Source organism: Telopea speciosissima, chromosome 8 (assembly GCF_018873765.1).
Source record: "Telopea speciosissima isolate NSW1024214 ecotype Mountain lineage chromosome 8, Tspe_v1, whole genome shotgun sequence".
Taxonomy (NCBI): Eukaryota; Viridiplantae; Streptophyta; class Magnoliopsida; order Proteales; family Proteaceae; genus Telopea; species Telopea speciosissima.
The window spans coordinates 63,853,438-63,869,581 of NC_057923.1; the positions used below are offsets into that span (position 1 = coordinate 63,853,438).

The 16,144-nt window shown below is 40.6% G+C and overlaps 1 protein-coding gene across 4 annotated transcripts in view; it reads right to left on the bottom strand.

Annotated features, from left to right (window-relative positions):
* LOC122671907 overlaps positions 1 to 11,645 on the bottom strand; it is a 34,703-nt gene extending 23,058 nt beyond the window's left edge. For 3 of the 4 annotated variants that reach the window (XM_043869384.1, XM_043869385.1, XM_043869386.1), the window contains exons 1-8: positions 11,492 to 11,645; positions 8,843 to 9,147; positions 8,592 to 8,712; positions 8,299 to 8,381; positions 6,583 to 6,806; positions 6,286 to 6,481; positions 1,839 to 1,921; positions 398 to 610 (exon numbers count right to left, since the gene is read on the bottom strand). In XM_043869384.1, the coding sequence (XP_043725319.1) occupies positions 398 to 610; positions 1,839 to 1,921; positions 6,286 to 6,481; positions 6,583 to 6,806; positions 8,299 to 8,381; positions 8,592 to 8,712; positions 8,843 to 9,147; positions 11,492 to 11,606 (1,340 nt within the window). In that variant the 5' untranslated portion in view covers positions 11,607 to 11,645. Of the gene's footprint in view, positions 1 to 397; positions 611 to 1,838; positions 1,922 to 6,285; positions 6,482 to 6,582; positions 6,807 to 8,298; positions 8,382 to 8,591; positions 8,716 to 8,842; positions 9,148 to 11,491 lie in introns of those variants that run through there. The other variant, XM_043869387.1, reaches the window with a different exon arrangement.
* Between the last annotated feature and the right edge of the window lie 4,499 nt (positions 11,646 to 16,144).

Genomic DNA, 16,144 nt, shown 5'->3' on the forward strand with positions numbered 1-16,144 from the left:
CATCTCCTGGGTGCCAGCAGGATGATGCACCAGCAATTCGCGCAATTGAATAAACATAACCATAAACTATATATCAAACTTTTTACAAACCAAAACTTTGTTCAAGTGTTAGAATTCTTGGACCAGGTCTATTTTGGATACGGAATGCAATGGAGTGAAACATAATATCATGGGATTTACCAGTATTCTTTGGTAGGCCTACATTACCAATCCGTACTTAAATTTCTTCTACACCCATGTGAACTGAAAATCCTTGAAATATAACATAATGATCTTTGTCTTAGCTTTTCTCTAAATGCATGTAAAGCCAATATCATATTACCGAAACAAAATTATTTTTTGTCTATTCTAGGAACAAAGAGATTAGAAAAAGAAGGTTTTCGAGAAAATGGTATACCTGTCCATAGGTTCAAGCACCTCTGACATATTTGGGGTAAGAATGGTAAAGACCTCTGCCGTGTCCTTGAACTGTTCTACTTCCCCATTCTGTTCTATTGAGCCCCCAGACAAAGAAGGATGCAGCCGATGCACTTTAATTGACGAGTCAAACCCAGCAGTAATGAGAAGTGAAGAGTTTGGATCATATAAACATCTCCATATGCCTCTCCCTCTGTAAAACTTCAAATGTAAGATAGTACCTCCAAAAGTAACTCCTATACCCCCACCCCTAAGTAAAAGATGTAGAGCCCAACACATGTTTTATGATATTAATGCCTGAAATGGTCCACTAACCTCACTATTTACAATATATAATAAGTTCCCAAAGAAAATAGCAACATAATAGTGTTTATAAGCATTAATTATATACTCCTTTGCCCCTGTACCCTGAGACTTGTGGATAGCGCAAGCATGCCTACTAATAAGAGTGCCACCTAGTATTGCATCGAAACCTAACTCTTACCCTGATCCCAGCAGAGCCACAACTCCAGAAATGGTGTGAAAAAGGAACAAAGATTAATGCAAAAAAAGAGGCGAGTTCTAAACCCTGTCTCAAAAAGACAATCCTGTTTGAAAAATCCCATATTTAAAGAGGTTGTCATTAATGCATTAATCATCCACTAATTCAAACCATGTTTCCATCATTACTCTTATTAGTTTGGCTTATGTAATAAAAGGAAATAATTATGACAAGTGAATACAATAAATGTTTGGACTGTGGATGATTAAATAGGGGTAGCTGGTTTTCAAAAAGGACTAACATTTTGGGACAGTGAAAAACCTCAAACAGGACTATTTTTATTGGACAGAGGGAGTAATAATATAGTACTATGATTTCTCCACCAAATCCTACCAAGCACCCAAACACTATAATCGCTTGCAGAATCTATACTGATTAGGTGCCTCTGAGGTTCTGACTCTATTCTGCATTGCCTTATTAGTGGAGAAAACTCAGTAGATTTGGGAGTGTATATTTGTACCCATTTAAAGTGGCAGGGATAGACATTCTTAAACCAAATACCAATGTGGCCCTGACACTTCTGGATCAGTGTTGTACTTGTCTAATAATCATTATTAAGATTAAGTTTGATCACATGAAGGTACTGTTTCTTGCTCTGCCTGAGCTAAAAAATACCAGTCCCAAAATTTGCATCAGATGTCAACGTTAAGATCCATCATATATTGGATTGCAGAAACCAGGCATCCCTCATTGAATTGGTATAAAATGGACAATTTATGCTAGAAGTAACCAATACAAGCGGTGTCCCTGACTTCCCATGTTATGTAGCTCATAACATTAAGACACCAATAAATCCTTGATTAGAAACACGATAAAACTGAAACTAATAACAAAGCTTGTATTACCAATAACAACAGATATTCCTGGAGCTTCAACTTACGTGTGTTCTTTGATAATCTTGAGCTGGCTTCCATCCATTCCCCACACATGGCAAGTACAATCCTCACCAGCAGTGACAATTAACTACAAGATGTATCATAATAGGAAGACTGTGTCAGTTCCAAAACCAAGAATAACTCCTAATTCGATAGAATACTCACTAAAACTTGAGGCATGAAACAGCACTGAATATAGAACTCTATCACATCAAACAGTACAAATAAATCAACAAAGAAATTCTTTCAAAATCTGCAATCATGAGATCCACACAATCTATAGGGTAGTGCCGTTTTCAAACTAATGTAGCAATTACATTGACACCATCCCATGAGGTGATTGCCTCAACGTTAACCACTATATGTCAACTCGTACAACATCTGCAAGTATAACAAGGCATCTACATTTGAGATCACTAAAAGCCACAGAAATAACAGAGCCCCCCCCCGCAAAAAAAATAATAATAATATATATTGCCGTTGAGGCGCTGTGGATTTGGCTCTCTAAAGAATATCCAAATCTAGATTTTTTTAACCGAAACCAAGAATCTTGCACATTGTTGTTTGGATAAGTATAAAAAATCTGATGTCAATTGGCCCCAAAACTGAAATCTTTTCTTTACCTGGACAACCAAAACTCAAATCTTGATGGTCATGGTCTTAAACATCATGTCTATCGTACACTTGTGAATACAATGTGTCATATGATTAGAAATCTACAAAATACAATCAATTAATTAATTTTAAATATATACTATACCATATGAGAAAGAGGAGATCAGAGCCCTGTTTTTGGTACTTTGTTGCAGTTTGCATTTGCAAAAAGATTCATGTTTTCTTGGATTGCTTTGGGCTGGTTAAGGAGTTCTGATTGAAGAAAATTGGCAATAATTGGAAGATCAACTCAACGATTCATGATGACCATAACCACTCCTTGAAGACTGAGTTCAGAGAGGTAAACTTTTCTTTCAGATGTGGGTGGTTATCTAAGAAACTCATGCTCTTGCCTACAATGCAATCTCTTTACAATATCCAGAATTTGAAGGTCTACCACATCTTATCTTGAGTTCTTTTTTTAGCAAAGGCAAGCTCTTTGTATTTAGGAGAGGGTCATTTAGCATTGAATGGAAATGATGGTATAGCTTTGAAAGAGAACTCTCAATGCCAAAGTTGGATTTGGAAAAGCAGGTCCCCCCCTGTCATTTTGAAAAGCCATGTTTGTGGGATTCCTCATCCAAATGCTGGATTTGGATTTGCACCCAAGGCCCCAAATCCACGATTCAAACAGACCATTAGAATTGTAATGATGCAGATTTATCACCAAACTAGGCTTCTTTGCTTAGGAATTAAGTCTAGGGTTGGGTTATATAAATGTTGGGCCTTTGATCCCATGGGTTTCCTATGTAATAGGTCACTTTTATGGGCCTAAAATATGGGTAATTAAGTTGCATACGGGATTAGTTGTTTTAGTTCCATATTTAGTTTTATTTTGGTGATTTTGTTCATAAATTGAATCAGTTCAACCATTGGTTCAATTTAAGTGGTTTTAGTAGTTTTCTTTTAAGTGTTTAGTGGGGCTGGATTACGACTCTGTCTTCAGTCTATTTCAGTTTCCTAGTCAATTTAAGTTACCTAATATGTTAAGGATTGGGTTAGGCCTTCTCTTTTTAGTGTAGGAGTCTATTTTTTAGTCTTTTATAAAAGGTTGTAAGAGGGGCAAGCATTGTACATGAATTTTGATATTAATGAAAAGCTTTTGCAGCTCTTCTTCTCCATTGAAGATTTTTGTCTTGTGTTTGATCAAGGCTGGTGGGATCGGTGTTTGATCCGATTGACACTTTGACCTTGTGATGGGAAGCCCGGGTGGTTCGTTGGTGGGATTGGTGTTTGATCCAATCAACACCTTGCGGTGTGAAGCCCAGGTGGTTCTCTTCAAGTTCTACTTTCTACTTTCAGTCAAAGATTCGATTTTTATTCAAGTTCGTCCATCAACAAGCTGCTGCCAATAACTTTCTGTCATTATAAGTAAGTCTGAAACATTCCCCATCCCCCAATTCTTCTTCTAATCCTCTACAGCCCCAAACCCTAGCATTCCCCCTTTGTTTTTTTAGTTTTCCCAAAACCCTAAAACCTGCACAGACCAATCCACCCATCAAAAAACCTACCAAACCAGAGCCGAATTACCCTCTCTGCCCCTCTTGCACTCAATCCTAACCCCAGCCTCATCCACCCACTCAAAACCCTAGATTCCCCTATTTTACACTTTTCAAAAACCTGAAACCCTAACCCTAAATTGTTGTTAATTCAAATCAACATACGTCCCTCCATTAAAACATCTCAGGACCTTCACTGATAGACTCCCCTACCTTGACTTGACATAACCCTACCATCAAACCCTAACCCTAATTTCACCAAAAACCCTAGTTTGACCTAGCCGATTCACCTGTTCATAACAGATCCTGGTTGTCTGGCTCCAAGTTGGTCCCCTACCAATCTAGGACTACATTAAGTAGACAACTTCCAAGGAGCTCCTCCACTAAAAAGTTTGACACTCAAAGGCAAAGGCATCTTCAATGCATACAAAAGGCCACCAGTCACAACCACAAAAGGGTAATACAACATTGAGTCTCAATCATAGTTGTCGAGGAATCACCTAGGCGTCTAGGTGCCTTGGTCGCCTTGCATCCAGGCCCCCTCCAACGCCTTGGGTTGCCTAGAGGCCATGACAACTATGGTCTTGATGAGGACATCAGCCCCATTCCTAAAGACTTTCGAAGAGTTTACCAATGAAGATTGCGCAGACATCTTCATCTTGGAGTAGGCTCACTTTGGTTGGATGGAGATTTCTTCCGTGATTGTGGTGCTGATTACTTTTGCTGGCCGAAATTGTTTGTCTTTTATTTGTAATTTGGGTCATATGTAATCTTGGTTCAATTCTTGGTTCAGTATTTGGTTCAGTTCTTGGTTCAGTTTTTGGTTCAGTTTTGGGTTTAGTTTTTTGGTTCAGTTTTGAGTCTTATGTAATTTCGGTCTAGGCCCTTTGGGACCAGTTCTTTTAATTGTTTAAGTCATAGGCTGTTGAGCTTTGTGCCCCATCGTTTCTAGACAACAGCCTAGTTAATTTGGTACTTCCCCCTTAGGCTGTTGGACTTTATGATAGTTATTTTGGTACTTCCCCCCTTTTTTTTGTTGGTTGGTCTTCCCAAGGGGAGGCCAATAGTTTTTTATTATTTTTGTTTCTCTATTTAAGCTGTACTAGGCCATTCGGCCAGAGCATGTTAAATAAAATGAAATTAGCTATTGGCTCTTGGGTCTTCTTCTCCTCTCTTGCATGAAGCATCTTCTCCCTTCATCCCCCCCCCCCCAAGTGGATTATCTCCTTCTTCTCTTCTCTTTCTCAGTTTCAGCAGCACAGCAGGTAAGTGGTTAAGATATTTTCCCCTCTCCCCCACTTCTTTCCCCCCCTCCTCTCCAGTCGAGCCTGCCTTGTTCTTCTTACTTTTCTGATCATTACATTATCTGCCCTACCCCATCCCCTACCCGAATGCATGCTCATCCTTTCCCTTCCCCTCCCTGTCGTAATTCCTAATTTGGAACCTTGAACCATTGTTATTTTCTAATCTGCTTTCTCCTATACTGCTGTACAGTTTTATGCATCTTCTTCATACTTGCTTATGTCTATTCTATATTGGAATGCATGCCTACGACTGGTTACAGCATGATTTCTTTTTAGGGTATTGAAAGATTCCAGCACTTATTTTGGACATCTTTGTATTGTTTCTCCCACCCCCATTTTGCCTATCAATTGTTTGTAGAAGTGATGCCATGTGTTCAGATTTATATTGTTCATTATTGCAAAAGCATTTCAATGTTTTATTTATGCACATGAATCTATATATGCTGCTGTTACCCCCTCCCCTTCTATCACCTGCTGTCCTATGAGTTTCAGACTTTTAATAGTCCCTAGAAGCAACCCATGTAGGAGCCCTAGTTTCTAGGTATCCCCCTGCATCAGGTCTCCATTCTACTAACCAGGCATGGAGCTAAAACTAAATCAAAACATCTGACCGCTAAAAGCATATATTCATCAATTATCTGTTTTTCACTTTTTCATGCCTAAACATATAAATCATTTTAATTGCCATCAATTTGTTAATCATGAAACGGTTTCCTCATTCATAACAATATGTATGTGTAAGTGGACGCAACCATTTTATTTCTCTCATTATAATGCCAATCATTGATCTAGCCCATTATAATAGCCACTGATCATGGAAAACACTTGGTTCAGAATCTCAGATGATAAAGTTCACGAGGCAGATATCATGAAAATAAACCCAATGTTTCAGACATTTACAAGACTCTGAGACAATCCCCTATCATAACATTACTGAATAATTAGAGAAACAGTATGAGACCACAACTGCACATGGGTATAAATGTAGAACTTACAGAATCAGAAATACAGCAGTCCCAAATCCTGGAATTGTGACCAAATAGTACAAGGCCAACTGAATCAGGCACAACAGCCTCTTGCTTTTTATCAAAAGAATTTTCCCTTTCAGCAAGACCAAGTGAACCACGGTGAACAACCTCCCTCAAATCATCAGAATCTTTCCTTGAAGCACTAACATTCCACAAACGAGCACTACACCATTGAAGAACACATAAAAGCATCACATGAAAGTAACCTCCAAATAATTTTTTGGTACAAAATAAAACAAAACAGGAGCTGAGTAGCCTATCCACCTACGATCGTCAGAAACTGACATCAGTTTTGATCCATCTGATGACCATGCTATGCGGAAGATTGAACCTTCATGCCCAATAAGTCTACTCAAACAAATAGCTTCATATTGTTGATCATTAAACTGGATATCATTGCATAATGGACCACTATGATCATTGGAGTCCTTCACTGGACTTCCAGAAGATGGATAATAGCCCTGAGGAACCAGCTTCCAAATAATAATCTGCCACAATCCAATTTATTTCAATACATCATGAGATTAAAAAATTAGAGAAAGAGCTCCTTGTTCAAGAATGAGTACCTACATAAAACATAAGCCACTATAACTTTAAAAACAGAAGCTACATCATAAATAAAAATGCCAGCAATTAATAACACACAAAAAATGAAGAGGAAATCCAAGCTACCACCAGGTGGAACTCTCAAATAGTCCATTAATGGCATAGCCATGCAGACTACATGTGGTAGGCAGAGACCAACATTTTATGGTTCCACCTAGTAGATCTCTAGAATAAAACTGACTCAAGCTACAGGGAATTGAGGAAGACATGCCACCTGGGAGGGATCTTATATTGGATAATGTTTGTGTTCAACAAGAAGGTATGGCAGATAGCGCTGCGACAGTGTGACCACATCAGAGTGTGTAATAGACAAGAGTATTATATCACAAGAAGAACTTGGGGGGGCCAATTCAGTGGAAGGTCAAAAAGGAGGCCTAGTGGAGTTGAATATAAATATGTAGACAGCCTTTGTGTCCCTCCAGCTTCTAAGCATGGAGGTATTACAGAGGATAATATTGAAGAGACAAATTACAACCCTACTTCCCCTATTAATGGGATTACAGATGGGCCACTTCTATTAAACCAGCCTCCAGCTTCCCTGTTAGTTTCTGAGATGGATGAAGCCAACTATCATAAAGAGAACTAAAAGCGAGTGTTTGGATCAGTCTCAAATACAGAAGAAAGTGGGTCTACTCAGAAGAAGGAGAATTCAATGATCTGGGTTTTGAACCCACAATTCCACATTCTGTTCACCATAGCAAAACAAGCAGTCTTCTGCTTCTAGGGTTTGCTCTGATGTGAGCCAAGAAGTTGTGTGTGAGGGAGTCTTTATTACGCCTCTTTCCCCCCATCCTGAATCTGGAATGGCCCCTCAGTGTAAGGCTGATAGTTCTTCTGTTGCTTCTTCGGAGGAGCTTTCGGAGTCTGTAATAATTGATGCCATAGTGGATCCAATCTTAATTTCCTTTCCTTCACATTCCTGATTGGCAGACTCCTTCTTCAGCCTGCCTTCTGCATGAGTCAAATGCATCTTCAAAGCACCTTGAAAAAGACGCTGATTCTGATGGCCATTGTGTCTATACTTCTAGGAGAAGTTACCACTTAAGATTTGCCCCGTACTACCTTAGCTCCAAGGAATGGGAAACTTAATCTGTGATTGACCATATCCCTTCCCTGATTTTGATGTATCATCCTTTGGAAGATTGTTCTCTTTCTTTTGTTTGGGATTTTCACATGTCTAGTCGATGTGGCTGATGTTTTGTTTTTGTCTTCTTTTCTTTAATATAATTTAAATTATTCAAGCAGGGTCTTCAAAGCTCTCCTGAATAAAGTAGAAGTTCCATGTCTGTTACCCCCAAGAACATTTAGTGAATGAAACAGAGAAAGCAAAATAAAGTAGAAGTTAAATAATTAAGAGCAGCACAGAAAATCCACCTCATTATAGATAGTACCAGATGCCACATGGAGAGTTTTTAGGTTGCTGCCCCATAACCGCATTGAATACAGAAGGCTCCTCTCTACAATTAATAAAATATATAAGTGAAATGTCAAAAGGCAAAAACATAATTAATTCTAATCTCTAACCTCCATTTTCTAAAAATTCTATTCACTTCTGATAGATCTACCCCATTTTATGCCTACTTTCTCAACTTCATCAGCAAACGTAGGCCTTATAGAATAAAGAGGAGCAACGCATTCCTGAAATTTCGGAGCCAATGAAAACTAACCTGGACATCTTACTTCAAGGACCATATTCGAGATTGAATTATTGTATACACAGATGGAGTTGTCACTAAGTCCTAAAGCAAGATAGTTGCCGGCCTCTTGCTCAAAAGACATGTCATCCCCCTACTAACAGAAAACCACAACACCAGGTGGTAAAAATAGTTAAAAAATGATTTATTTTGAAGTGCACAGCTAGAAAAATTTTCAGAAACAAGAAAAGGTATTGGTCAATTGGAGAGCATACACTCGGTACCTTAAAGAAGCAAACATCCAAAACCCAGTGCCTAAATTTTGGCAGTGAATGCATCAGATTCAACTCTGCACATACTTTCAAACAACTTTGAGATCCCAACGCCAATTCCAAATGTAAGTCAAATAGCTTAACTCTCCTTTCCCCGTAAACAGCGATTCTGAAAGTCAGTTTCAAGGGCAACCTAAATCCTGTGCACTTGAGAATATTACAGGAAATTCCATGCACACGGATACCTTCAAACACATGAAATGACTTCAACATTTTTCCTGCTTCCACATCATATAGCAGTATTTGTGATCCAGTCCCTATAGGAAGACCATGAAAAACAGTTTAATTTTTAGATACAAATTAGGAGGAATACTAGAAAATAACTACCACGAATATAATTATTTTAAAAAAAAAAAATCCCAGCTAGTTTAGCCTGATGAAATACATCCTTCCATTTCTCAATAGAAATCAAAGTAAAACCCAACACTTTGTTTCATCATTGTGCTGATATTCAGAAAGGGCAGGTCATCTTTGCTATAGAAGAGTTTATGGGGGCTGTTCTTTGAGATTAAGGAAATGGAGGGGCATGTTTAATTTCTATACGAATACAGATAGATCATAACGACCTGTTAATCCATTACCAAAGTGCAAAGAAGCAGAGTGGAAGGTGTTAACCTGGAGATATGAGGAACAAACACAACTTCTATTTCCTTGATCCCTACGATTGAAGGTGTTGTAGATATTAAATACTTAACTTCCTATCAGCCTACTTACTAGCCTTTCTAACGCTATCCCTAAGGTGCTGACCAGGAGATATGAGGAGGCTCCCACAATTAGGCATACTTGGGTATCCTCCAACTACCTATAAGGCTCGGAGAAAGACCCCTAAAGTGGCACTTTCTCCAATAATCTTCTTAGAGAAAGTAGACCATGGTACAACCAATATCTTTGTTCGTTAGTCCCTCCTAACTAATAGAATACTGGAGGGGCAGCTGACAGTATCCAACCTTCTCTCCTCCAATTCATTCTAGTGCATTGATCCAACCATATCCATTCATCATGGCCACTCACTTGTGGTTGCATAGGCAACTGGACCATTTCAAATATCCACAGGAGACATATTTTGGAAGGTTTTCTTATTACATGTGAACCTAGTTTTTTATTTGTAACATTGAATGGTGAAGGCCTATGACAATTTTGACTGCAACTGTTGTTCAGAAGTCCAGTCCAATTTATCATATTCAGTCAATCAGCTATAGCAATGTTGAGCTTTCACTCGATAGATCATCCAATCCTTTATTTGAATCGTCTAAATCAAATTTTTCTGTACTTATGTACAGAGTCTCCGGTAAATAATTTCACTACACTTGGGGGCATTTGCCAATGCAAAACCTTATCCAATTTATTCTCCAAGTTCATAGGGAGTTCCGATTAGGATGATAATCTTCAGGGAGTCATTGGGGCCAATCAATGGGGAAATGGTAAAGAAATACACCAAAATTTCCTACCCTCAATTCACGTGCTTTAGGCACATCAAGACTCCATTGTAAGGGCTACTCTGAGAAACTTCAAGGCTAGATTGTCACTTCCAAGCCAGATAATCAATCAATAAGCATAACCATGTGTGAATATTTTTGTTACATCATGTGACTATTGGCTATGCATAACAGTCTTTCAATTTTATTATAATTCATTGAGTTGGAGGAGAAAACCAAAGTGGAACAGAGATCCTTATCTTGAGTACCTCAAGTATTTGTAAATAAACAAAAGAAGTAAGATACTAGTGATTCCAGTAGTAGCTAATGGTGCCAGTAAATCCATTACAAACAACCAAAAGGTATTAATACATTAAAAGGATAAAAAGTGAAAACCTCAAACAATGCATGGTGATGTGAATTTCTTGGTGCTCAACCACCGATTTAGTCACTACAAATCTGGCCACATTCGTCGACAATCCATAATTTTCATTACCAGTACAAGTTTTGACTCTTCATGGAATCCCTTGGCATTCCTAAGGTTCAAATCTATGGGAACAAAATTCCCATGCTTTATTCTACTGAAAGTGTGTTAAATATGTGCAAACAAGTTGAAATATAACTTGGATTCTTTACCACGTGGGGCCGCCAAATTTTTTAGGGTTGGTGCAAATTATACCAAATTGAACGCCTTTCTGAAGTCATAGATAGCCAGCACAAAGCACAGGCGTTGATAATAACGCTAACAGAGTGGTAGGGTTGGTGCAAATTATACCAAATTGAACGCCTTTCTGAAGTCATAGATAGCCAGCACAAAGCACAGGCGTTGATAATAACGCTAACAGAGTGGTGCCTCCAACTAAAGGTGTCCCTAGCATGTGCATATAATAACTTAGTTCGTTTAAGAAAACTCGAGCTTTAGTAAGTAGTTCTGGATGTAAATATGAATCTGAGGGTTCTTATAGTCGAGCAAGGTTTACAAGGATACACTAGACATAATTCCCTCTTCATCTCCTCGATTAGCATTCACAATTCCAATACTCAGTAATGAAAGCAAACAGTAAATCAGAACAAACATAGAATGAAGAACATCTTCACCAGATGAGCTTCATTTGACCGTAAGTAATAAAAATAAATGAATGAATGAACAAAAAAGATTCAAAAAATAAATAAAGGAATTACATACCAGCGAGGAGGAAAGGAAAGGAAGATACGTGGGAAGGAAGGGGAAGAAAACAAAGAGCAGATATCTCTCCAAGGTATTGACCGCTCCGTAGAAGCCATGGGTTCTGTTCCGCCATTGCTTCTGGCGGTCTGCAGTCTGCACTGTACAGAGTTTCTTCGTTCACTTGAACTCTTGAACCCGTGAGTCGTGAGTCTTTCTTCAGGCTTTCTCAGTGCTGCGTCATTTGAATAATACATGAGCTAGGGGTGCGAGTCTGGCCCAGCGACCCCATGGCTGGCCCAAGCGCACCCTGAGCCCCGGCACGGGCTGGGGTGGGCTTTTCAGCCAGCATGGCAGGTTAGGTTGAGTCGGGCTTGAGAGTGGGAATTAGATTGGGCTATGTCCTTGGATTGAGTCTGGCCCAGCTCGGCCCAACCCAGCTCTATATATTTTTACACATTTTTATGGGGAAAAGAATTTTACCTGGTCGCCTGGTCTGAGTGGCTCCTCTGCCTAGACACATAAGTGAACGAAAGTACTGCGCTACCCCATGGAAATGTGGAAATCCTACCCAAAGGCAATGCTTACGCGCGTGGTCCCACTGGCCAGCATGTCCATGCAAGTTCTAGAAGCCCAGAGAGTGATCTCTCTCCCTATATTTATATATTGATCAAAACCATATATAATATAAGGGCAATAGAAGTATAGAATGCTACCTGATCACATGGGCCAATGGGAGCATGCATGCAAGCATCATGGGTGGTGAGATTTCTACATTTCCATGAGGGCAGGGCAGTCATTTTATGCCCACCTGTGCCTGGGTGGAGGGGCCATGGACGGTTCAAATGAGCTTATACTAACGAGGTCATGGATAGAAACTTTTCCAATATTTCAACGTATTAGTGTACATTTGTTACATGTATGTAATCATATATATACATGTCTAAAGTAGTCCTTACTTGCAAGAATTTGATTTTTTTTTGGGTAGAAATAGGCCTATTCATTCATGCGCGTCCATCGACAAACAAAGGAAAACGAAATACATAAAACTGATAGAGGACATGATACACACAAGGTATGGATATACGGTATCCAAAACCGAGGAATGGAAATTGACCCGGTCTCACATGCCATTGACTGGATCATCCAAACTAGGGGTTGGGTCACAACCACTTCCCTAGATAAAAGGCTATAGCCATTGCTAATTTTAGGCGCATGCACATACGTGCCAATAGAAGGCGCCCCATTTGTGTCGTACAGTCCAACGCCACACTGCCTATGCATGCTGACATGCTGCCACAACCTACTTTCAAACAAACTTGCCGTATCGACAAAGGTCTGTTGGATCGACGAGTGGAGCTCAAGTGACGGCAAGAAGACCGCCATAAACGCTGCCACAGCCTACTTTCGAACAGATTTGCAAGGATCTGCTGGATTGACGAGTGGAGCTTGGTCCAAAAACAGGAGATGGTTGGTGAAGATTGGACAGCGGTTGGAGCATCATAGCCAACGATAACCTCGGTGCCACAAGCACCTGAGTCGGCATCACCTACAAACACACAAAAAAAGAAAAAGAAAAAGAAAAAACCTTCCACATAGATCCTAGGCACTGAAACAGAGCCTTGGATCACAAGAACTGCAATTTTTTGCCGACGAATGCAAAAAATAAAAATCGGCCACGGAGCAAGCCCACCATTCATTAGCACCAACACAGTGGAACCCTTAGCGATCATGGCCACACAAGAGACCAGATCGAAAGCCCATTCTTTCTTTAAACTCAGCCTCATTGGACTGAGCCATCCCCATCGCAAAAATAGAGGTTGTTTGCCAGCAATGGCAAGAAACCCCAATAAACCTTATAGCGAAGGTGAAGAGCTTCAGGTGTAGGTGGAGGGAGATGGTAGCAAAGGTGGGAAGAGGGCGGCAATGGTGTGGATGCAGGGGAAGGTGGAGGGAGATGAAGTGAAGGTGGGTCATCTGTCGATTCTCCATAAAGAAGCCTCTGGTTTGTGCCTTTCGCACCATGTGCTCAGGCGGCGGCAGCAGCAGCGGTAACCCCATAGCCGCAAACGAATTCCACCAAAGGTGGGAAGCGAAATAGAGGAGAATACAAGAGAGACGAGGGACTGGGTGATGGGGCAAAAATGAGGTGGCCATAGAGGGCGATGATCGCCATCCCTAGGCCGGTGTGCCACCGTCGGCATCGTCATCATCATCATCGTCAGAGTCTTCTTCGGTGGCAAGTCCGGTGAGCATGGTGGAGAAGCTGAGGAGGAGTTGGAGAAGAAACACGCACTAGGCGAAGAGAATGACACGCACAGAGGCGGAGATTGGGCACGCACGGAGGCGGAAGTAGGTTAATAGCAGCGAAATAAAAGGAAACCCTAATAGCTTTCAAAGGGGATGAGGGGTCGTGCTTCCCCGATATTAGAATTTGATGTTTAGCATCACATGTAGGGGTGTCAATCGGTTGGGCTTAACCAGGCCTCACCATTTTCTCCCCGCTCGAATAGGTAGTTGGGCCTACATATGGTAGGCATGTACACATTTATAAACAGTCAGTCGATTTCAAATCTTTCAATGGGATACTACTATTCAAGCTACATGGGCTCTAAACAGGCTATTGCATCATTTTCCACTAAACAGGCTCTAATCGGGTTCATTACCTGAAAAATCTGAAATAGACTCTAACCGGCTCTGCATGCATATGCCTGAAATTAGGGGTGTAATTTTTAGGGCTGGGGTCAGGGTTGACGCCTCGAGCTAAGCCCAGCCCAGCCCGGCCCTATGTTAGGTTATGCTTTACAATTTATTGATTACATTGTACAATTTTTGTTTAGTATCTAATTATCCATTAGTTTACCAAAAAAAAAAGGCTTATTATCTATTGAACTAAAGTATTTCAAATTTTAAGATTGGGTAAGTTTTTTAACCTAAAGAAAAGTCTAATAGTCAATTGAGTCTGAAGCAAACTAATACTCAATCACATGAGACTGGTTAATCAAGGCCAACCAGGCCCTAGCAAAAATCAAGGCCAACCCAGCCCAACCCGGCCCGATCAAGGTCAATCAGGATCGGGTTGGGCTAGCCTAGGTTGATATATCTCAGTCCGACCCAGGCCCGGGCTTGGGTTGAGCTAAGAGGACTCAGGGTTGGGCTAGGGTTTTAAAATACCCGGCCCAACTTGGCCCTGTTTCACTCCTACCTGAAATGGACTATAACCTAACACTAATTATTACATACAAAAGCAAAATACACCATATTAAACCCATGAGTCATGACTCATGAGCAGCAGCTATTCCCATCAGATTGGTGCAAACTTGTTGCCAATTTAAGGTTGGCAACAAACCCATGATCTTGTACATTAAGCACATTAGGGATTTTACATGGGTTATAAAGGGTTCAAGTCGAGTCAGGCTTTTAATTAGTCGGTCTCGACCGTGAGACCGTCATGTAAGACCTCTGCACCAGGAGCAACAATATTTGGTCTGGGCCTAAGTCCAACATGTTTAATAAATGGCCTAGACCGGTTTTGTGTCTTCTCGGTTGGCTTGATCGGGCTAACCGGCGCAGGCCTAGAATTGAATGCCCCTAATCACAAGGATGTGACAGATCTATGATAATGAATTCTACCTCTTTATAGGGAAAAGAATGTTGTTTGATAGTGCTACACCTAGACACAGGGTGCCATGAAATGATCACCCAACCCCCTGGTGTGTTTGGTCCCACTGTCTTATGCGCTGTTGCAATGGCCACGCAACCAGGCAGCAACCCCCTCTCTCTATTCTTCTGATCTTGTGGACACATGTAAATGACACAATTCAGGCTATACGGCACACCCCTGCGCCACACATCTTGTGGTGCGGCACCACAGCTCGCCATGTGGACAAGCTTCCATTTAGACAACCTGGATCGAACTGGAAATATGGATTTCAAAATTCAGAAATCCTCTTGTATATCATATGTGCACCATGCTCAACTTTATCAGCCGTCCAAAGGGGAGCTCGTCTGTGTGTCGAGCTGTGGTGCCGCGCCATAAAATGTGTGGCGCACCTCACTCCCCAGAGGAGCCCATGAATCTATCTCTCTCCTCCCCATGTGAAAAGACACCTCTGCCCCCTTGTTTTAAGGAGCAGAGATAGACACATGGGAGTGCTGGCATAGGCCACACTCCCAGACTGAAAACTGCTTCCCTAAATTATAATAGAGTAAATTACTCCCCCCTCCCCTCGATTATGCTCTAAGGACAAACCGCTCCCCTGGGTTTTGAGTAATGACTCTCCCCTCCCCTGCATTCCCAAGATTCTATCAACCGTATCCATTCCGTTAAAAAAAGGTTGTTAAGTGATGACATCACCTTAATTATATTCGTTTAAACCCCAAACTGCCCTTATATTTGTAATATTCCAATAATACCCACTAATAACAAGAGAAAATGAATAAGAAAAGAGAAAACTTCTCTCTGCTTCTCATCAGTTCGAACACCTATCTGTTATCTTCTTCCTCCGGCGGAAGCAGAGAACATCATCGTACATGTTAGTGGTTATCTCCGGCCATATTCTTCTAAATGCAATCCGGCTAAACTAAAGGTAAACCCAATCGATAAACCCTAATTTTTATCTCTGATCCCATCTCGAATGCTGTCCCAACTGATTTTACTAGCCGAGAGGCTAA